The sequence below is a fragment of the Thermobia domestica genome, chromosome 7, assembly GCF_964235325.1.
Source record: "Thermobia domestica chromosome 7, izTheDome1.hap1.1, whole genome shotgun sequence".
Classification (NCBI taxonomy): domain Eukaryota; kingdom Metazoa; phylum Arthropoda; class Insecta; order Zygentoma; family Lepismatidae; genus Thermobia; species Thermobia domestica.
The window spans coordinates 87,008,989-87,032,275 of NC_137460.1; the positions used below are offsets into that span (position 1 = coordinate 87,008,989).

Consider the following 23,287-nt stretch of genomic DNA (forward strand, 5'->3'; position numbering starts at 1 on the left):
TACAAACACTGCACGTTAGCTATCTACAAGCTAGGCAAACGATACCATCCTGTCTTCGTTCAACTCTGTCACAGCAGAAGATTGTCTATCATCGTTGAGCTGCTTATCGGATACATCCCTTTAATTCCACATCCTTTAACGCAATATTCCAAAGGATACACAGCTGTAAGAAATTTTGTGAACGTCTTCAGTCAGTCAGAACAGAAACAACTTGTGGCATGTGACGAAGGAGTATACCGTATTGCAAGAAAAACTCAACTAATCAAAGCAGATGAATTTAAGGACATTGTTTTATTCATGGGGTCCTTCCATACGACAAAAATAGTTCCTGACAGCCTTGTCAAATACCCGAGAGGAAGTTGGACAGAAAACATTTTCATACAGAATTCAGTATTTGGAGTGTATAAGAGTCGGTCTTGAATGGATCGAATTATGTGCGATCATTGAAAGATATGCTTATGTTAGCTGAAGCACTGATAAGGATGCAGTTCACTGAGTTTTTCAAACTATAAGGAATTGAGAAGTATACTGATGCACTAGAAACACTGTAACAACTGAAGCTGCTGCTATTAAGTGCAATCCAGTGTTTTTCTTGTCAACATTCGGGTGCAATGCACACATCCTTTGAAAGCAATTTTCAGTTGCAGAATCATGTTTAGTCCAGGTATTGAAGAAAGAAAGTTCGTCCAAGACCACGGATGGATTGCCATGTTGGAAATGAGAAAGCCGTTGGTGAACTACCTCCACGGAGACATTTGGTGAGATCTTTATTTCACTGTGCTTCAGAGTACTTGTCTTGACAATGTAACACCGAAACCAGATTCCATAAAGTTTGGATTCGAATACGACACTCTTCGCGACTACATTGACCTACACCATATATAGTATCCACACCTGATGAAAAAAAAAAAAAAAAAAAAAAAAAAAAAAATGCATGTTGTGTATACTACAAGTGCAACAATGTACTACCGCAAGATTTCAAGAACCCTATTTAAAAATCTCTTCTTTGTTAAACATATACATTTTCTAATACTTCTGTAGCATAAAAAAAAGATTTGTTTTTAAAAGTCCTATGTTTAGAACTTTGGAAAATAACATGCTTCCTTTTTTTTTTTTTTTTTTTAAAAAAAATTATTTTACTTAATTTACTGCACATATATTTTGCTGATGTTGATAATGATACTACTGACATTTTGAAAATACCGTATTTTTTCTTTTTAGATGTTATTTTTTATTTCGTTTATTGTTTAAAAACATATACTTCGATGCCACAGAAGACTACATTATGGTTAAACATGACAAAACAATTACCTGAACGCTATATTGGCAGCCATTTTAAAATGAGCCCTATTACAACAACAACAACAACAAAAAAAATAAAATAAAAAAGCTACGGTGCCAAGTGAACACTTTTTTTTTATTATTAATATTATTAATCATCAAGAGACCTGCTAGAATCGTTTCACAGTGAGTGTTGCCGTACACATCGAAATGTATACATCTTAATAGCCAGCTAACCAACTATATGAAAAAATTGGTGACGTGAGAACATGGGAAGAAAGGGTAGAACCCCAAGAAAATCCACGAACAGAATGTTGTCCACCACAAATTCACTTAGCACTACCGTGACCTCTTAAGCAGAGAAATATAGGAAGAAGTTACATATTACTTTTGTACACACGAAACCCGAAACATCAGTTCGCTTACGATACACTATTTTGTACTTACAATATATTTCCTTATTTTGCGATTTCGTGTTTTAGATTTAACAATACGAATTTGATAGGCACAGAGGAATGTTTTATTTATATTTTATTCATATACAACTCTATTATGTACCTGAAACATGCACCTCATAACATGACCCATAAAACACATTCAGACGTCTTCCCAAATCACAAGGTAACATAATACAAAATGTAATTAAGCTGTGAAAAAGATTAAAGCTGAACACTATTTAATGTGGAAATCAATTCTCTTACATTTCAAAATTGAAATCTCTTATGAAGGCACGTTGTTAAAATTAATTACATAGAACTACACTTATAAAAATCCTAGAAAACAGGGTTGATTTTAAATTCAACGTGAGATATTTCGATAGTCTGTCGTTATGAAGTCAACACACTTCAAATGGAGTTCATACGATATAGTTTACTGTTGATTTTACAACAGTTCGTGACTTAACCACGTAACTTTTTATCATAAATATTTAGATGCTATCTTTAGTGCACACAACTTCAATGTTTTTTTTTTTTAAAAAAGAACTGGTTCAAAATTTCAAGAAATTCCTGTTTATATTTTTTACATTCTCTGTTAATTGGATTATATTCAATGGAATTTCTCGATCACAGCTGCTACTTCTGATTCAATCATTTTAATGCACAGAACTTTAACACCTTTTCAAAAAAACTGCTTCAAATTTTTTGGAATTCTTTCTTTTCACATCCTCGTTAAACTAGTCTGAATTCCACGGAATCTCTCGATCATCGCTGCTGCCTCTGATTCGGCCATACGATACAATTCTGATAAGCAATAAGCTACCACATCTTGACACTTCATTACTACTTCTTGCCTGGAAAAATAAATTTAGTTTTAGATTTTACAAAGGAAATTAATTTTCAAAACTACAAATTTACATGTAAAAATCAATTGAGGATTTTCAATTATATATTTATTTATAGGCTGATTCGTTTCTACCTGAACAACTTGCACATATATTTATACACATATCAAAGCAAAGTTCAAAGAGTAACGAAGCTACATTTACTCGTGTATCAGTTTTTACCTGTTGTGTACCAGAGTGAAGGTGTTGTAGTGGGCAAAATGCCACCAAAAATATTGCTATGTATGGGAATGTTATGGCTCTCTTCCATGCAAATTTCAGCATTTCCTACATAGTGGAAGTGTCGGAACAATGACTTTGTGGTAGGAGGGACCAATATTACTGGTATAATTAAATGTTATACACAGCACCTTTCTCCACAGCTCATATCACCAACAGAATCGCATCCAATGAGGGCGTCAGTGACTCAAGACCTGTGCTAAAGATGACCTGGGATATAGATCCCATTTCCATAGCGTGTTATGACTAAATGATTACGATTACATGAGACTCAATCAAAGTGAATCATGCAATCCATCACAAATTGATGTTGCAAACTCTCCGCAAGGGCAGAAGCCTACGAGCGTTACCTAGCGAGTAGTCATTAGAAATTTGTTGTGCCAATAGACGAAGCTTGAATCTACCTAAACGAATATGGGAAAGTTCAAGCCGTGACCTAGGGGGGTGTTCAGGAAAAAGGCCGATGTAACCTTGCGCATCAACGCAAAGAAGTATCTCGAAAGGGTATGTGGTAGTTATTGGCTTCTGTTAGAGAGGAGAGCTCACGATTCAAAGGTTGAAAAATCTGTAAAAATCAATGTTGCTTACTACCAAGAATGTGTTTTATCACCAGTCTGCATGCAAAATACCAGCATTGTATGACAATGACACCCAACGTATTGAACTTCAACAGTATAAAAGTCTCACAGCCAAAATATCCCTGGACTTTTATTGACACATGCAACTAGTATTTATGTTTTTCCATTCGAGGATATTTCCGGCAATACACCTTCCATGGATTACTGTGCTTTTGGAGTTCTCAAACAGCGCCTTCCATCACGTTGGATTTACAAAGCAAATGGCCTTTGGAAAGCTTCCAAACAAAAGTGGGACCTATGATGCAACCGAAACGAAGTCTGCTGCAGTCGAAACTGGTAGTAATCCAATATCGGTGGCCATCACATCAAGCCTGATCGATGGCGGAGTATCTTTAAAAGAAAAAAGTTTCACTGCAAGTGTATCAGTCTTTGTATAGTTAATAGAAATTGGTACAAAAAATTAAATACTAAAAAGAATACACGTTTAGGTCTTTGGCTTCCTCATATACGAAAAAATAGGAAGAGAAAAGAAAGAAATTACAGAAGAGGAAAGCACCTGTAAGGCGTTCAGGTAAACGCCGGGGCAATCTTAAAGATGATAGGTAATTAGGTAATTATTCTCCCTTCAAGATTCCTTTGATCCGGCTAATATATATATATATATATATATATATCGTCCAGATCAAACAAAATCGGCACCACACAATGTATGTATACATATCTTATTTTGAAGGTCTCAAGTACAATGGCCAATGCATATGCTGGCAGATAGTATTTCTTAGAGGGCTTGCTGCTACTAGTTCCAAAGTTGTTGGAAAACACGATAATAATTGCTTGTGCAAATCTCTTGTGTGTGTGTGTCTGTAGTGCAAAGAAGCAGCCAGCAAACAACTATTATGCACTTAACTGACTTCGAGCATGGCCATTCCGGTTACTCCAAATGCGGATACTCTAAATTTTCACACATCCATTTAAGTGGAATCAAGCTTGTTCACTGAATAACGTATCGTTAAATTGGTTAATCAAGTTATTGTGGACGTTTCAAACTACTACCAGTAGGCAACAAATTTTTCCAAACCCGAAATTCATAGCTCTTGCATTACGCAAACTTATTTAGCAACATTTGTAGGGCAAAACCGTTACACTAGTCATACCGTTTTTTGTTTTTGTCAAAAAACATAAGGGAACCTCTGGTGAAAGATCTGTAATTGTTTTACGCCTGTGGGCTTCAACAAAATCTAAACATATTCACTACATGCAGCCAGAATATTGTCAATTGAGTTTGAACACTTCAGAATTACAATATTCTTAAAAATAACACATTTCTAGAATTTAATAACACTATGGACAAAGATAGAAATGAAAATTTAAATGAAACTTATTGTAAGTATATGTATGTTTTCTTTCAATTCTAATAAAATCAGATGTATTAGGTGAAAAAAAAAAATAAAAATAAAAAAAATAAATAAATAACATCCTTGTACACGAAACACGCATTACACATAGACAACAAAAAAATCAGTGGGAATCGATGTGATGGAAATGAAAGCAACTCGACGAAAATTTGGAGCCCCATCAGAAACCTGCAAAGGATAAGCCTAATCGAAAGCGCCATTGTCAAATACGAATTCCAACCGGCTTCTTTGGAAGAATTGGTGGATGAATTGAAAAAAGATTCATCTCAGAATTATCTAGTCAGGAAGGTAAAAATTGCAGGCAGTAAACACAGCGTGGTTTCAGACAGTACTCCAAATATTATTGACGCGAATATTAGGTTGGCAACATTAATAAAAGATTTGGAAAAGTTGAAACGTTGTATCCTGTGGTTAAAAGACAACTTAAAAAAAGTTGAAATGCATTGTACCGGTTAAGGTTGTATTTGGCTATACGCGCAAGCGGTTCAGTTATGGTTCTAGTTCTCTGGCCTATTCTATGTCCTGTTTATTCGTCCCCATCCAAAACCGACAAAAGCACTATGAATAACAAGATCCAGCGTTATTCTTTTTAAGACAAGACAGAGTGGAGAAACGCGTTGTATGCCCTTGTTGTTCTAAAGGCAGAATGATGGGGTCATAACAATATTACCTACAATCTACAGAATTATAATTACAATCTTACTACAAAGTTATGAAAAATACAACAAACGGAAAGAAAAGAAAAAAATGAACACTTTCGCTGACTCTTCAATCAGACCAAGAGGGAAATACAAGAAATAAAGTATTACTTAAGCAAGTTTCTGACCAGCACCATCATAACCACAGTCACAATGATTTCCCAAGTAACGTGATCAACTGTTACACTAAACAAAGAAAAATTCAGACTTAAAAGCTAATTAGAACTTTTTAATTATCTTTTTCTATTAAAAAGATTTAATTTAATTATATTTTTGCTGCTCTATTAAGAGCAGCAAAAATAGTAAAAATAAGAATAAAGAAAATATAGTATAAAGGTGGAAGATACGTACGAAAATAAACATAAAAATTCAGTTATAGTAAATAAGAACAAAAAAAGGAGAAGGCAAATGAGAATATGAGAAGAACAAAAAGCGCACACAGTGTTAAGTGCTGTAAGGTATAACATTATGAATCTAAAGGATTAGTAAACAATAACTTTAACATATATAGGCGAAAATAATTGCATACATACCTTTCTCTATTATCTACTAACTCAGGATTTTGTATAAAATGAGTAAGAAATAGAGCAACAACCTCTAACAGGCGTAACTGCTTTCCTTCTCGTGTCCAGTAGTTAGCATTTGATTCAAGTAAACTAAAAATAAACATGAAGAGATATGATTAGTACGTATAAGATTCGAATTTAAATGGAAAATTGTCTCAGAAATACATAAACTAGTAAAAATAATAAAGAAAATATAGTATAAAGGTGGAAGATACGTAAGAAAATAAACACACAAAAATTCAGTTACAGTAAAAGTATAGAGGGTATTGCAAAATACATATTACAACGCTTAGGAGGTAAAACTACTCACATAAATAAGAAAAAAAATCCAATACATATTCCCTCGGAATCGCTAAGTTTGAAAGTTACAGGCTGCCGAAAGAGCTGAAAAATGAACTTTGGAGGCCATTGAGTTGAGTCGTGGCGGCACAAGGGATACCTCCACAGGTGAAGGATTCTCTGATATTCCGTTAGATAGGTGGGTCCTATTTATGATGTATGCAACGACGCTCCAGTAACAGAACTTCGTTGACAATATCGATATATCTTGATCAGAATCAAAACGGTGAAAGGTTTTTGATGTGTTGTGCATGGTTGCATAACAACAGATGATAATGATTGTAGTGGATAAAATGAAATAAAAAATAATCTTCAGTTTAATGACTTATGATCATAGTATGTGAGCTGAAGGAGACAGATATCAGATGATTTTGAAATAACTATCGTAATGATGATGTGCGAAAAAAATCGAAGTATCCCTCGAAAGAAAAACAAAGAAAGAAAAAAAAAACGGATATTATGTTTTCCTTGCACGAACTCATCTAGACTGGAATTGAAAGTGAGGTTTCTTGGGGTAGATGTGAACACACTACCAGTAACTCATCGCACGCCTTCTTTACCCATCTCGGTAGCGGACGTAAGATCGTTGACAACGTACAGGAGTTGATGACACAAGATAGCAATATAATAGATTATGAAACAAAAATTTGGAAATGGGGAGGAAGACATCTCGAAAAGCAAGAAGAAATGAACTTTACAGACAGATAATGGTAAAAGCAATACTGCATAAATTCGGTTATTAGGCGGCCCACAAAACAACACAACATGGACTGTCCCACTCTATGGACCACAGTGGCGATGGATTAAGCCAGGCCTACCTAGGATTATCTCTTGTATACGTCCCTAACTTGTACTTTGAAGTTACTTACTTATCCTGATTCTTTTTTAAATAGTTATTATTAATTAATTTTATTAGCATTCCATAGTGATACCTTTAGGCTAATGAGGATGATGATTAAGGAATTGATAGAACAAGAACATGGTAGAACTCCGAGAAAACCCACAAACACGAGTTTATCCACTAATTCGCGCATAGAAATATCGAATGGGAAACGATACGCAATATAGGGTTACGGATAAATCAAACGTGCAAGCACTAGTGTTATGAATTTACTAACGTTACCAAATGAGGAACTTGACGCTTTCAACCTTCGTGTCCTTTTGTGATAAGGAGTAGGGAAAGAAGTGAAGGTCGCTTCTTTACCGCTGTACAAAAAGTACACATGCCATTCATTAGGGACGGTTTTTGGTATAGATCGATGGTAGTAGCAAAACAAATGTAGATGCACTGGTGCTTTTTGTTCGAAGGTAGTGTTCACAGAAGGTGTTTCTTGTAATGGTCTGGTTTAATAGTCGCAGGATGAGTTATGGTGGGCACGCGCCCTTTTTTATTATTTCTGCCAATTTGTGAAAAAGTTAAACGATAGTTGGCTAGTGAATCCATGTTACCTATAGCAGTGACACACACCTCTAGATCTCCTGTTGTAAAATACGCAAATCTACAGTGGTCAGGATGACGGACTACCCGACGTCTGAGATGGCTACTCGACCTCATTTATGGACAAGCACGAGGTAACGACCGGGAAGCGAAGCGCCTGTATACTGTACAATTCCAGAGTCGGAGGTTACTGTCACACGTACATTTTCAACAAATAGTGTTCGCCTTCGAGGGAAACAGGATCTGTTTTACCACTTCGACTGCCAAATAAATGACCTAGTACAATGCACACGGATCAGTTTAAAAATATTTTGTATGAGCATGTCAAATCCTTTAAGTGTATTAAATTGAGAAAGAAGTATGAATTCCATTCATCTTTCTATATTAAAATAAACAGTCATGACTACAATATAATTAATATTCCAGAAACATGGCCTAGGGGTACCCTTATTAGTCAATTCTATGGGAAATTACGACATTCTCTGATTCCGAAGAACTCAATGATTCAAATAGAATTGCAGAAACAATCAAATAAATATTAAAATTTGGTATCAGAATGTCTAGGTTCTTAGGACTAAAGATCGATTTTTTTTCCTCTGTTGCTGCCTATTCGTATGATATTGTGGCTGTGACTGAGACCTGATTTAATGATATTAACAAAAGTGAGGTTTATTTTCCTAATACTTACTCCTGTCTTACAGCTGAAAGAGTACATGAACCAATATCTGTGAAAGAGGTGGAGGAATGTTATGTGCTGTCAATAACAACATTAAAGAACAGATCTTGATTTTCTTTTTTAAATAATAATAATAATAAAGCCGGTAAGAACTTACTACTACTTTGTGCATATCTCCATGCGAACTTATTGCCTCACAAGTTCGATAGTTTCTTTGAAAACACTCTTAAGAATATTAATCATGTTGAGTTTGATATTTTCATACTTGGTGATTACAATATATCTCAAGTAAATTGGACCAATACTATTTTCTTCCTGGTATACACTACCATGCCAAATGTAATTTTTTTCTTTTCTTTTTAGATGATTTTAATTTGGATGTTATTTGGGTATTTCCAATCTTGGTTTGATTGCTTCTAATTTTAATTTAATTCCTACTCAAGAAGTGGAACCTAATGTAAAATCTGACTCTTTTCATTATCTTATTGAAATTGCTATCTTTAAATTGGTTCAGAGATTTTGCGATCTATGATTATGTCGACCTCCAGCAGCACATACCGCTGAAAATTTGCACGAATAACTTACTTCGCGAAGACTGTCATTTTACTTTTCAGATGATATTAGAGGTACTGACTCGAATAGGGATGTTATGTAATAACATTTTACGCGATGATTTTGGGAGACGGAAGCTTAACGCAAAAAGTGTTTCCCACTCACTGAAGAGGAGCAAGTAGAAACCAGAAAGCAATTAACTTCGATCTGTTATAAAAGATCCGATGAGCAACGGCGTAGCGTAAGGGAACGCCGGTATGCCCGGCATCCCCTATTAATAAGAAAAAATACGTATTTCATTGTATATAAATTGTTTGCTTGTAATTATCACAATTATTTCCACTGCAATCTTCTGGATGTGCTCTCTCGCCTTACTTTGATAAGCGGAACCTACGCATGCGCGTCACTCAGATGCACATTTTCTATCTTTTCTCTTGTCGTACGCTATGTTCCTTGGGCATCCAGGCCTACTGCAAGAAACGGGGTTTTCGTCTGCTTTCTGTGGAGTGCGCATGCGCAACTACTTACTTTCTTAACTCCCTTCACCCCTTGCAACTCTACATTCTGCTTTTGATATACGCTGGCATATCTTCAAGTATTTCCAACTCTATCTATTTTGAACTAAGCTATAGTTTCTGTACAGAACGTACGAGCGCTAACGTCAAGGAAAGACAACAAAACAGAAATGGCTAGTTCAATGCCTTTTTGAAGCATGTCGGTTATGTAAATAATAGTATAAAAAATAGTTATACTTTAATCGTAATTAAAGGCAAACTATTAATCTTCATCATAAATACATAGTGGCGTGGCCAGAAATTCTTTGAGAGAGCTCACACACACAAGCATAAACATAAAGCATTCTGTAGAATCACGGTCACCGATCTGGTAGACCATTCTCGCCCCTCGCAAAGATTGCTTGGGCCCTTCAGTCATTGGCACATATCCCGAGGAGATGAGGGGGACATGTCCCCTCCATCCGATTTGAAATTGTGATGATTTGTATCCGAATGCCACAAAGGAAAGTGGGATGAAATTGTTTCCCTTGACTTGTTTCATTTGTTTAAAAAAAAGAATCGTGTTTTTTAATATTTCATTATCATTTATTATTGTTAGTCTATTTTCAACTATTTGTTTAATTCCTGTAACGATTCCTATAATGCTATTGTGATCATGATAATTCTGCTCAAATAACAGTATTGTTGCGCCATACATAGTTGATTTTCTTTCATAGTTTTGGGGAAGTCATTATTTATATTATTACAAAACAAGTGTCCTAAAATTTTAATGTGGATCATTGTGGATGCGTAAATAGAAACATATCAATTATAAATATGCATGTATTCAGATTTCAGAATCTGTTCACGACACTTGATACGTATCACAATTTTATCTACATCGCCTGGTATATAATATACAACAGGTCCACCTCAGAAATCAGATTCATCTACCGTAATATGAGTTTCATCACCCCTCCCCCCAGAGTAAGCCTCAAATATGCCCTCCTACCTCAAATCTGCCCTCCTCCAACTGTTGAAGACAACTCTGATCCTCCACAGCATTTGTTTTTCAACTTCATAACTATTTTGAACATCGCTTTAAAAAATGGGAACGGTCTTACCCGTTCCCCGAACGTTGAAGACAGATTTGCGCCCCTGCCTTCAGTATCTGGATATCTGACAACGAAATACATATTCAGAAGCAGGCCCCCAGAGCTGGTTTAAGTGTGCTCTATTTACATCTTCAAATGATATAGGTATACACTCAGGCCCATATTCACGAATGGGCGTCTGAGTTTCGGACTCAAGATGACAAATTTCTAGGGGTGACTTTTTAAAGAACGAGAATGAAGTATGGTATGCGGAGAAAGAAGCTGCCCACGAGAAAGAAACAAAGGGAACTATACTGGAAACAATGTTCATACAACAGCGAGGCCGAGTTTTCTTGTCACATGGTAATGGTAAGAAGAAGCTGAGACAATTGCTTATTGGCTTCTGACGTAATCCACGCATTTGCTTCTGTATGCCTCACTCGGCCACCAATAGGGGGCCTCCCCCCTAAAATTTTTACAACTCTATATTTCCCATCGGTATAGCTATGTATTGCTGATTTTAGTAGTATTGTATCGCACAAGTGACTAACTTTGGCATCACCATTTCGAAATACCACGCTACGCTACTGCCGATGAGCTCCCCTGTGCCTACTCGATGAGCGTATACGCCTTTGGTGTGGGAGGAATTCGATTCCCGGCACAAGCTCAAAGGTTCGGATGCCACATTACGCTGTGGGTCCATGTCTCATATAACTCAAATCCAACCAATTAAAAAGGCCCGATGATAGTAATAGTGCCAAATGCTGTTGCAGAATATAAAAGTTGGTGCTACAAATATCTTCAAAGAAAGGTACAGAATGCCAAATAGCCTCCATTATTCACCGGTCTCAAGGAAAGTGAAGCAGCAATTGCCAAACCTATTGGATTATATTTATTAACCCAAGATGATTTATTAACCAAAGAGCATCATGCATTTCTGATCAGGGATCGACAATGAACTATAACTGTGACATTAAGATATTGAAATGATTATGCCAGAAAATTTGACGCCGCCCAGGAACTATTAATCCGCTTAGGTATCTGGGCAATATTTACTTTTGGAAAACTTCTGCGTTCCCTTACGCTTTTCATTTCAATAATAATAAAAAATATAAAAAGTAGATTATTATACCTAAAACAAAAGCTGTTCTACTTACCTAAAATATTCATCCAGAATAGTAATAAATGAAACTTGCATGCTCAAGAAACCACTGAAAACAATAGAAGGATCTGCATCTAGTTTACAGGACTGAACCTCCAAATAGTGAATAAGGTAGTCTGAAATGAGATGTAAACAAGGTTTTTACAATGTACACATAGAATAGCACATGCTAAGAATCAGTAAAATTAGTCAGCCACATGGCATTTTAATGATTCTCTTACTTGCTTTGGAACGCAGTGTGAGGATTACACTATGCGCATTTATTGTCAATAATTATTAAGAAAACTAAGCGCGAACTAGTTTGTTAAATGGCAGACACACAGACATTAAAAGGAAAAGTCCACTATAACATGAAGATAAAAATAAGAAAAACAGTGCGTTTTGGAACATTTGTCATATCCCTATTGGTATTTAATTTTTATATGCTGTTTTAATATTAACAATTGTACTTACGTACACAATGTCGGAAAAGTAACGTAACTTTTTTTTCTTTACAGATAACCACTAGCTCCATCTATGGGAACAACACATCATCAAAAAGCTGGATATCTGGCCAACAAAACGAGACCACAATCATGAGAACCGATCTACGAAGTGTCAAGTTATAGCAAGAAAAGTGAGTGTATCTGGTGTCATCTCGTCACAAAAACACGATGGAGCAAAGAGTCAAAGTTAAATTTTGTTTCAAGCTAGGTAAAACACTTACGCAAACATTGGAAACGATGAAACAAGTGTATGGTGATGAGTGCTTATCTCGTACGTATATATTCGAGTGGTATACGCGATTCCGGAACGGCCGTGAGTCCTTGAAAGAAGACACAAAGCCAGCCAGACCGAAAACAAAAATCGCGATGAGCTGGTCAAACAAGTGCGTAAAATGATCGCCCACGATGCGAATTCGACTGTGAAATACATGGCAGAGGAATTAAATACGACGAAAGACATGATTCACGAAATTTTGACAAAGGATTTAAAGAAATGGAAAGTCTGTGCTCGACTTGTTCCGCACACCTTAACTGACGACCAAACTCTTGCTCACGTTGAACACTGCAAGGACCTGACTAAAACAGACAGACGGAACAGAACATTTCTGAAATTGATTATAACTGATGAGAGTTGGTGCTTCAAGTACGACCCGCAAACAAAACATTAAGTGCTACGTGGAAGTCCCCTGAAAGTGAAAAAATTGAGTTTTCAAAAGTGACGTGAGAAAACAATGCTGATTTGTTTTTAGGATTAAAAAGGTATTATACTTCGGGAATTCGTTCCACAGTGTCAAACTGTTAATGGTGAATATTATCTGAGTGTTATGGAGGGTTTATAGAAGCGAAACGTTCGCGTAAGGCCCGAATATCGAGCACCAGGTAACTGATCTTTATTGCACTACAATGCATTGTGTCACAGAATCGTCGCAGTTCGTGACTTTTTGGCTGAAAAACAAATCTGTGTGCTTTCACATCCTCCGCATTCGCTTGATTTATCACCGTGTGACTATTTCCTTTACCTTAATTAAAATTGGAATGAAAGGAACATTTTATAACAATGTTACAAACGTCCAGTCTCCCATAACGAGGTCAATGAGAAGATTCCGAAAAAGGACATTAAAAACTCTATGTTGCCTTGTTGGATGGGCCCAGGGGTGCATTGATGCGGAAGGAATGTATTTTGAATATTTTATACTGCTGTTGGCAAAATACATAATTCGTTTTGTTTAATTAAAAAAGTTCCCTAATTTTTCCGACAGTTTTTTTTCTTTTTTTTTTTTTAACTTAAGACAACCGTGTAAGTAATAGATAGAAAACGCTTACGTTTTGTATAAAAACAATATCAACAGTTTCGACATACTCTGCAATATCAACAGATGATCAGTGTTGACAACTCAACATAAAGTTATATTTATTTCAAATGGCACCACGTCAAATTATTACATACTTCAAATCTATTTGACTTGACTTGAGTTTAACGTCCCGTTCAGCAGCGAGGCTATATGAGACGTGGGCCTACTGATTAACATGGAATCCGAACCACATGAGCTCCCGCCGGGAATCGAACCCGGGCCTTCCACGCCAAAGGCGCATACGCTAACTGCTTAGCCACGGAAGAGCTCGTTCAAATCTATTTGTCAGACGGAAAAGTACACGAAACATTGATAAAGTATGCAACTCTGCTTAAAAGGGTGTGTTTATGGAAAATGTCTAAACTGGTTGTTGTTTTTCTTTGCTTTTACAACACTAGCTTTTCTTAGTTATAATTACAAGCTCTCGCGACTGCAAAATTTTAACCAGTGTTTCAAACACCGTTGGAATCGGTGTGTTCAGGCAGAAGGCGACTACTTTGAAGGGCATCAATCGCAATAGCCTATAAGTATTGCCATTTTTAAATTACAACCCCAGTCTTCAAACTTTCCAAACACGTCATATCACAATCATAGAATTCAACACTACGGTTCCGTCCGTCTCAGTTGTGTTGTTACTATAATAGAAACTTCGAACATTTGGACGTTGAAATACTATAGCGTCCTTACTTTGCTACACTGAAAAATAAATGTGGTATTGTAAGCTCTCGTTTAACAAGCAGATTTGAAATATGTAATAATCTGACATAGTGCTATTTAAAAAATGTAACTTTATATTGGGTTGTCAACACTTCATTTGTTGGTATTACAGAATTTGTGAACGATTTCCGATTGTGTATTTGCTTTGTGCAAAACTTCAGCGTTTTTTGATTAATTTGTTTAGTGAGTTAAAAAACCTCACCCTGTATATATTTTCGTATAGAATGTACGAAATACTTAAATCTTCATGCGTTCTGAAACTATTTATGGAAGTTCTAAGTTACAAAGAAAGACAGAATATTTCTCTTCGCCCTCTTCACCTACATGTTTCCAGCACCACCTACTTACGAGGCCACGTATATATATATATATATATATATATATATATATATATATAAAGGCTGGCCACACTGATGAAGCTGAGCATGCCCTAGTATTCTATGTTTGCAACACAGATAGAATTGTCCAAGTTGAGTTGCGTACGTGCGAGTACAGTAAGGTGAAATGGCTGCAATAATACAAAATCCAGGCAAATGTGAAGTAAGATCTGTTATACGATTTCTGAATGCCAAAAACCGGATGCAGCTCAAATCCATCAGGAATTGAGTGCTATTTACGGAATGACAGTAATGAGTGAAGGAGGTCAGGCAATGGTGGAGTGTGTTTCGGGAAGAGAGTTCAAATGTTTATGACGATGACCCTAGCGAAAGGTCTAGTGTTCAGGCGGACGATCTGGTGGAACGCGTTAATGAGAAAGTGCGATCTAATTGCCGGTTCAAAATAACTGAACTCCCCAAAGAGTTTCCAGAAGAATTTGCGAAACAGTGCATCGAATTGTGACTGACAAGCTGGGTATCACAAAATGTGTGCGAAGTGGGTGCCAAAAATGCTGACAGACACTCACAAACAGCAAAAAATTACAGTGGCACGTGATATTTTTCGTCCGCTAGGGAAGGATAGGGATGGCCCCTTTTCTCATATAGTGACGGGTATACGGACAAAATCTCGCGGCCGAAACATCGCCGCCCAAAACCTCGCGGGACAAAATCTCGCCGGGCCAAAACCTCGCGGGACAAAATCTCGCCGCCCAAAACCTCGCGGGACAAAATCTCGCCGGGCCAAAACCTCGCCGCCCAAAATCTCGCCGGGCCAAAACCTCGCCGCCCAAAATCTCGCCGCGAATGAAACTTTTCTTTAAAATTTACCCAATGTGTTTCCTAATATGCAATTCCACATTACAAATAATAATAATAATAATAATAATAATAATATACAAAACATCGTGTGCGTGGGCTTTCTCGGGTTATTCCCGTTTCCTCCCACTTTCTTTATTCGATCATTTCCTTCATCCTGGTCATCTACGTCTCCTTTAACCTATAGGACATAATCAAGGGACGTCGTAAAAACTAATATATTGTTTCATATTTTCATAAATATTATTAGATTTTTGTTAAAATTTTAAGTTTTTGGATGTTCCAAAGTTCACGAAACTAACCTCGTTAGTTGTCATTACTTTCCTTATGCAGACTTTCTTTCCCTATAACCAGTTTAAAAACATCCTGTCGCCCTACCTTCACATTGAAATCCTCTAATACAGAAATAGAATTTTCATATGGTATCGCGGGACTTGGTCAAATACCCGTGATACTTCTTCTGAAACAGCGTCTTTTATACCGTCATCCTTATCATCTGTTGGAACATTTACATTTTGGTCAGGCGAGATTTTGGGTATGGCGATATTTTGGGGCGCGAGGTTTTGGCCCGGCGAGATTTTGGCCCGCGAGGTTTTGGCCCCGCGAGATTTTGGACCGCGACGTTTTGGGAGGCGAGGTTTTGGCCAGGCGGGGTTTTGGCCCGGCGAGATTTTGTCCCGCGAGGTTTTGGCCAGGCGAGATTTTGGGCCGCGAGGTTTTGGCCAGGCGAGGTTCTGGCCGCGAGGTTTTGTACCCAAACCATAGTGACGGTAGAGGAAACTTGGATATCGTACGCGATTGACGAGTGGAAAGCAGCAGTCAATGGCGGCACTGCGAAGAAATTCAAACACCATCTGTTCACAAAATCACAGCAACCGTGTTTTAGGATCTAAAGGGTATGATTCTTGGAATCAGAACGAACAATTAAAGCTGATATGTATTGTCAAACACTGATACTACTGTGCAACGTACTGCGTACTGTGCGACGTACTATCTAAAATGGGCGGAGAGGAATGCTACGCTCTGAGTCTTCTGATCTAACGCCCGTCCACATACAGCTACTCGTACTGTCGAGACAATTCAAAATTTCGATGGGAACTACTCAATATTCCCCTTTACAGCCCCGACCTTGCCCCCAGCGACTTTTTTCTTTTCCTTCACCTGAAAAAGTGGCTTGCATCGAAGCAGTTCAACGACAATGAAGTGCTCAGGACATCAGTTTTGGACTGGCTGCACTCTCAGGCGGCAGACTTTTACACCGAGGGTATACAGAAGCTTGTACCACGCTATCAGAAGAAATGTTTGGAGGTTCATGGTTAAATACGTCGAAAAATAGCTAAGGCCTTATTTCTCTCTCTCTTTTTTTCTTTCTTTCTTTTTTTTTTTTTTTTTATTAAGAATATCGGTCCTTTTTTGACATGTGTCTGTATGTCGATTCTTTACAAAAGGACTGCCACGGTTCTTGTAACTTTAAAAGGAAAATATTTAAAACGCAAAGATAACCAAATAAGCATAATTGGTGTTAGTGATGTAATATAAGATTACTCTGCGGTCTCGTTTTCACCTTACAGGATATTACATTAAATATACAAAATAATGTGGAAGTAAACAAATTCCAGTAAACAGTCAAAATATGATGTTGAAGGACACAGCATCGACCGAAATCACTACTCATTAAATAAAAGATAACTTCATAGTACAGGGTGGATAAAATAAAACCGGCCAGGAAAACGTTTATAATTCTGACATCATATTATTGACCGTGTTAATGAATAGGAGAACTGTTATTTACGGAAAATGTTGGAATTGGCCAGTGTTGACGGCGCTACCAATGAAACAGGACACATGGAAGTTAGTTCGGAAGCTTTAACTCACTCATAACCGAAAATTTGTAAAAATAAAATGCAGTTTTTTTTTTTTTTTTTGTAACGTTCTGACACAACGATCTCTCTAATTCCCACAGATAACCGGAGAGGCGGATTGACCAGAGCCGCTAGGCCCTATCAGAAAAAAAAAATAATAAAACATTAAAGAAAGAAAGGCAAAGGAAGAAAAGCTAACAGAAGAAAGCTAAATAACTCGGTAGATCACTGTTATTATGCTGCCAACACACACCCCTCTTCCATCTTTCCACAGTCAGTTAACTTTTTCAATAAGGCCCTTTTGTTACTGGATTTGTGACTAGTCCCATCTTTCACTATGGTCTTTTATTATTAGAAACTGTGATTTAGTTTGTGCCTGGAGCCTTAGGACCTTCATTTAATATATTGGCCAGTTGGGGCCCTGGGCCATTTTTCATTATTTTGGGCAGTTGGGGCCCTTCTTTCATTATATTGAGCAGTTGGAGCCCTTCTTTCATTACATTGAGCACTTGGGGCCCTGGGCTCTTTTCATGTTGGGCAGTTGAACCCCTAGGTCTTTTTATCATGTTGGGCTGTTGGGACCTGGGCCTTTTTTCATTATGTCAGACAGTTTTCCATTATGTTGGGCAGTTGGGGCCCTTTCATTGTTGAAGACTGGGGCCTGGTTTGTAGCTGGCCCATATTTAACCACAGGCTGATTGGTCTTTTATGGATGTTAATACAGCTTGTAGGTCTATATTTGGTAACTCAAAAATGAAAAAACCGCGCTCTATCAAAAACGCTTATACAATTGCAGAAGAAAATAATGGAAGATGTCAAGAAAGTGGGCATTTTCAGCATAATGGTTTATTCTAGCCAAGATGTTTCAGTGCTCAATTAGCTGGCTATAGTAATTCGCTACTTTATAAACGGTCAAGTACTTGAGAGGCTGTTAGCAGTTGTCATAAACAGTGACACTACAGGACAAGGAACTTATAATGAAATCAAAAAAGTACTTTGTGCCAACAATGTTTTGATCTTTGATATTGTAAGCTGCTCTTTTGATGAAGCTGCTAACTTGAGTGGATGGTACAGTCCGCAGCAAAAACCTGCAACATGAGCAAAAAAACCTGCAACATGAAACTACGCCTAACAGCGCAGGGAATCAACATAACGTCTAAGTGGTACGAATCACGCCAGGAGAAACCTCGGCGTCCTCCCTTGCACACTTATTTTGGAGCAAAAAACTTCGTAGTTTCACAACAAACTTACATGCTCATGTTGCAAGTTTTTTGCTGCGGACTGTACAAAGGAATTTAAAGCATTACTGGAGAAGGATAATCCTGAAATCATTTACCCCAATACATGGTTCATGCTCTTAATTTGGTTATGACAAATTTGATTGAGTAGATCTCTAAAGCTGCAAAACTTATTTAGTGTGGTTCAAATCAGTGCTGTGTTCTTCCTGAATCTTACAAAAGAAAGGATATTTTGAAGAAAATGACTGATGCAATGCACGAGGGACATGACAGACTATGAAAAGTTCAACAAGTTGGTGCAACACAAAGCTGGAACAAAAACAAGGCACTAAATGCAGTAATCAACACTAACGAGTTTTGCTACGAAACAAGAAGCCAAGACGAGAACGACTGTCCATCTTCATCAAGATTTCTTTCATTTTTCTTGTTCCTCAATGATGTTGTACAGGACAGGTATTTTAACGCAAAATCAAAATTTCAGGCAGAGAATTTGCTGAATAAATGGACAGAATTTAACACTGTAATGATGTACTCTGTGTTTCAGGACTTGTTTACAGAAACGGAGCCTGTTTCAAAATACCTGCAGTCTCACGGATTGGACTATCTTACAACCTGGAGACTAATTTGCAGCAGCAGCTTCAGAAGAAAATAGAGACAAAAGATGTCTGTTTAATGCTTTATATATATATATATATATATATATATATATATATATAAAGTGAAAAAATAAATCAACAGCTTGCGCAGTCTAGTGTAGAGATAGAAATGGAAAAAGACTTTCAACCCAGAAGAATCTAAAAGAAGAAAATGTCAGAAGAGCTTGCCGCAGATGAACTGGGAAAGAACTGAAATGTTAGTGAAAATGATTTATTCAGAATAAAAAACTTCAACGAAATTCTAAATACAGCTGCTACATGTGTCAGTGATAGATTTCAGCAGCCAGAAGAACTTCAAATGCTGGATCCCAAACACTTTTGAAGCACTGTTGAAACACTAAACAAATAATAATATTAGTTGTTTAGTGTTTCAACAGTGTTATCCATTTTTAGTAAAGCTGTCGTGTTCATTTCACAGTCATAAGTTATTATTAGTTGGTTAGTGTTTCAATTTTCAGTAAGCTGTCCTGTTCATTCCATAGTAAAAAGTTATTAGTTATTATTTGCTTAGTGTTTCAGCTACTATACAGAGTGTCTCAAAAGTTCCATGACCTAGGGTAACTCTCTTATTATCAGAGTTACAACAAAATTTAAGAAGGGAAACCGTCTCCAAATATGATGTTTTTAATCTAAAGTGAAAGAATTTTTCAAATTGGACAAGCCGTTAGGGCTGTACACTCTTTATGCACCCAATGTTACATGAGAATGCAACGTTGCCATTTATCTGGACCCACAACATAAATGATTGAAGTTACTGTTTGAAATGGGGGCTGGCCATCGACATGTTGGCATAAAAGAGACAGTAACTTCATTCACTAATGCTGTGGGTCTAGGTAAATGGCAACATTGCATTTTCGTTTAACATTGGGCGCATAAAGAGTGTACAGGTCAAACGGCTGGTTCGGTTAAAAAAAAAAAAAATTCTTCCCTTTAGATTAAAAAACATCATATTTGGAGACGGTTTCTCCTCTTACATTTTGTTGTAACTCTGATGTTAGGGAACTTTTGAGTCACCCCGTATGGCAATACAATAATAATTATAAAATATTCTCTTGAGAGTTTGTTTCTGGAAATCCTTTGCTTTGCTGTTTGATTAAAACTTGCTGTGACTTCAAATTTCCAATGATAACTCATAGCTTGCAAAAACTATCAAGTAACAACGAATTTATAACTGCATAACGCGATGGCTCATCGCAGATGTTCATTGTACGCAGTGGCGCAACCAGAATTTTATTTCGGAAGAGGCCAAGAATAAATTGTACAGTAGTCTGCAAACGACGTGCTACACCATTTATTAAGGACAAAATTGAAAGTTTGAATTCTCCTCATCGCAAGCAATTTAATTATCCTTATTATTAACATGTAAAAGACCTTAAAATGAAAATTCTAATTCACAAATTCTCAATTATTAATGGCTACAAGTTTTAAAACTTGCACTGTTATTTTTGCATAAAATGACGTACTCTTTTTTTACTAACATTATTATGACTCTAGAATATTAATGTAGGGTTTCCACTGAGTATTTCTCCTTTCGTACAGTGCTTTGACTTAATTCAATATTCATTTATGCATTGATCTATTTTGAAATTTCACCAAAATTTGTCTGCAGCGCTGCTGTATAAGATAGGCCAGATTTGTTTCCGAGAGGGCCCGGGCCCCCCGAGCTCATTACTGGTTGCGAAACTTATTGTACGCTATTTTAGAGATTGGTGTTATAGTCCCTGATTGTACGCTATTTTAGAGGTTGGTGTTATAGTCTGAGGGCTCTCCATGGTAACCGCGGCCTAGGCCCTAATATACCCAGTCCACCTCTGGATAATCGGCATTGAGATTTTATCGGACTTCTTTTTTCTCAGGCTAGTATTCACTTGACCAATATTTTCTAGTGTTGGAACTCATCGGAGTCATAATTTTTATTCGCTACAGAGTCTGCTCAGCGCCATTTTGTCACTGAGTGTTGCATTGCATATTTTGTTGAAGATTTTGCCAACACACTTCCGTTCTTCAACTCTTTTGCAAACAGTTCAGTCCATGTTTTACACGCACTATACTTCGCACAACACTCAACAATGAATATGTGCTGTTTTATCGCTAGTGCTATTTTGTGTTGCATTCAACTAATTACTAAATACGTCTGAACCTCTCGTCTCTGCATGCTCCTCTCACATCAATCTCATTGTCCTAATTTCTAATGAAATGAAATCTGCGAGTTTTACGTCCCACGGTTATGCTGGTTAGGCTAAAGGAGACGGTGATGATGAGTAATGAATGAAATGATGGAAAGAAAGAAGAGGAAACGGGAGAACCCCGAGAAAACCTACGTACACGGTGTTTGTCCACCACAAAGTTCACTTGGCGAGGGCTGGGACCGAACCCGGGACCCCAAGCACCATAGGTGAACGCTCTACCACTGAGCCACCGCGCCCCCCTAAACTGCACAGTTGTAAACAATCAGAGTTTTAAGACGTTTCTTCCTATTTCTCATTTTGTTTTATTTTCCATATTTATGGTGTTCCAACAGTAGTGTTACATGTGCCAAATTGGTTCATTTTCGTCTTTGTCATGGCATGTGCACTGTGTGTAAGATACGAATTTCTGGAGGTTTTTCCTATATTGACGTGGGACATGATACAAGACAGAAGACGTGAGACATGATACAAGTTTGTTATCTTAACACTCTATCAGAATTTGAACCATGGATTAAGATATTTCTTTTCATATGTGTCGACTGTGGGGCAATGTCCCAAACAAAGAGGGATATTGATACAATCTTGTTCTAGTTACGTTCTACCAAAAAGTGCACAAGATGTAATAGCAGAATGTACAACGTTATTTTCCTAGTTTTCGCACTTGGTACAGTGTCCCAGCAGTAGTGGGACATGTTGACATTTGTCCATTAGATACATGTTGATATCAACACACACATTGGCCACATTTCAATATGGATCATGCGATTCCACTAGTGACATTCATTTAGTTTACCCAGTTTCTTTGTGAGTCCCCTTGCACAATTTCAACTTGACCTCTTGTTGCATCCTTATTGGTATGTAACCATGCACATCATTTTGCATCGGATTGAGAGAATGTTATTGGTGAATGGTGAATGCGATGGTGACATCGGCAATGGCTTTCATGTTCTTGATGTTATTCCTTACATTTCTGACGTTTTCAACTCAAGTTTACTGAGTATGAGTGCATTTCTGGGCATGTTTCGTTAAGTGTTCCCACACATGTGAATCACCCTGCTTCATCTGTTGTTCTCTACCGACACTCCAGATGTCTTTCTAGAGCATTTGAGAACAAATTCGCTACACTTAATACTCAGAACGTCCCTTTTGGCCAGCATCCGTACCTGGCGATTTTGCAACCACACACAACGGGCATGAAGGTGTCCGCCATTTTGTATTTGTTCCAGATATCGACTTAATACGAACGAATTATTGTTACCTGTTAGAAACCCTATCAATTCATATCCATTTAGACCAATTTTCATTTGGCAGATTATCCGGGACTCCCTACGTTCCTTTGGGGAATCCCTTGCGCGTGCATGGGAGGATTGTGAAACATGCAAAATTCAATACAGCAGGTACGATTTCTTCAGTGAATTTTTTACCCGCCCTCTTTACGTTGGATAGTTTCCGAACTATTGACATCCGAAAGTCATTTTCCCCACACTTTCGGCACCTTGTAGATCCGAAACTATGTTCGATAGCCGAAAGTTCAAGAGAACTTTTTTTCTTGTCTCAGTGGCAGGAGTCACCACCCAAGAGTTGTAACACTTATTTTGCAACACCCGATATATATATAAGTACGTATAATTTATGTGATATGACATAAGTTGATGTACTTGAGAAAACTGACTATTGAACTACATTAAAGGTATGAGAGCGCCTGTTAAAAGAGTAGAAGGGACAAAAGTAATGAATATAG

General features: G+C 37.3%; 1 protein-coding gene across 1 annotated transcript in view; it reads right to left on the minus strand.

Moving 5' to 3' along the window:
* Positions 1-1,778: 1,778 nt before the first annotated feature.
* The window catches only part of Nup154 (nuclear pore complex protein Nup154), a gene marked incomplete at its 5' end in the record, with an annotated part of 133,831 nt that continues 112,322 nt past the window's right edge, over positions 1,779-23,287 (minus strand). Inside the window, 3 exon segments of the mRNA XM_081764995.1 lie at positions 1,779-2,572; positions 6,067-6,189; positions 11,850-11,970. Of these exon segments, the coding sequence (XP_081621121.1) occupies positions 2,440-2,572; positions 6,067-6,189; positions 11,850-11,970 (377 nt within the window). The 3' untranslated portion in view covers positions 1,779-2,439.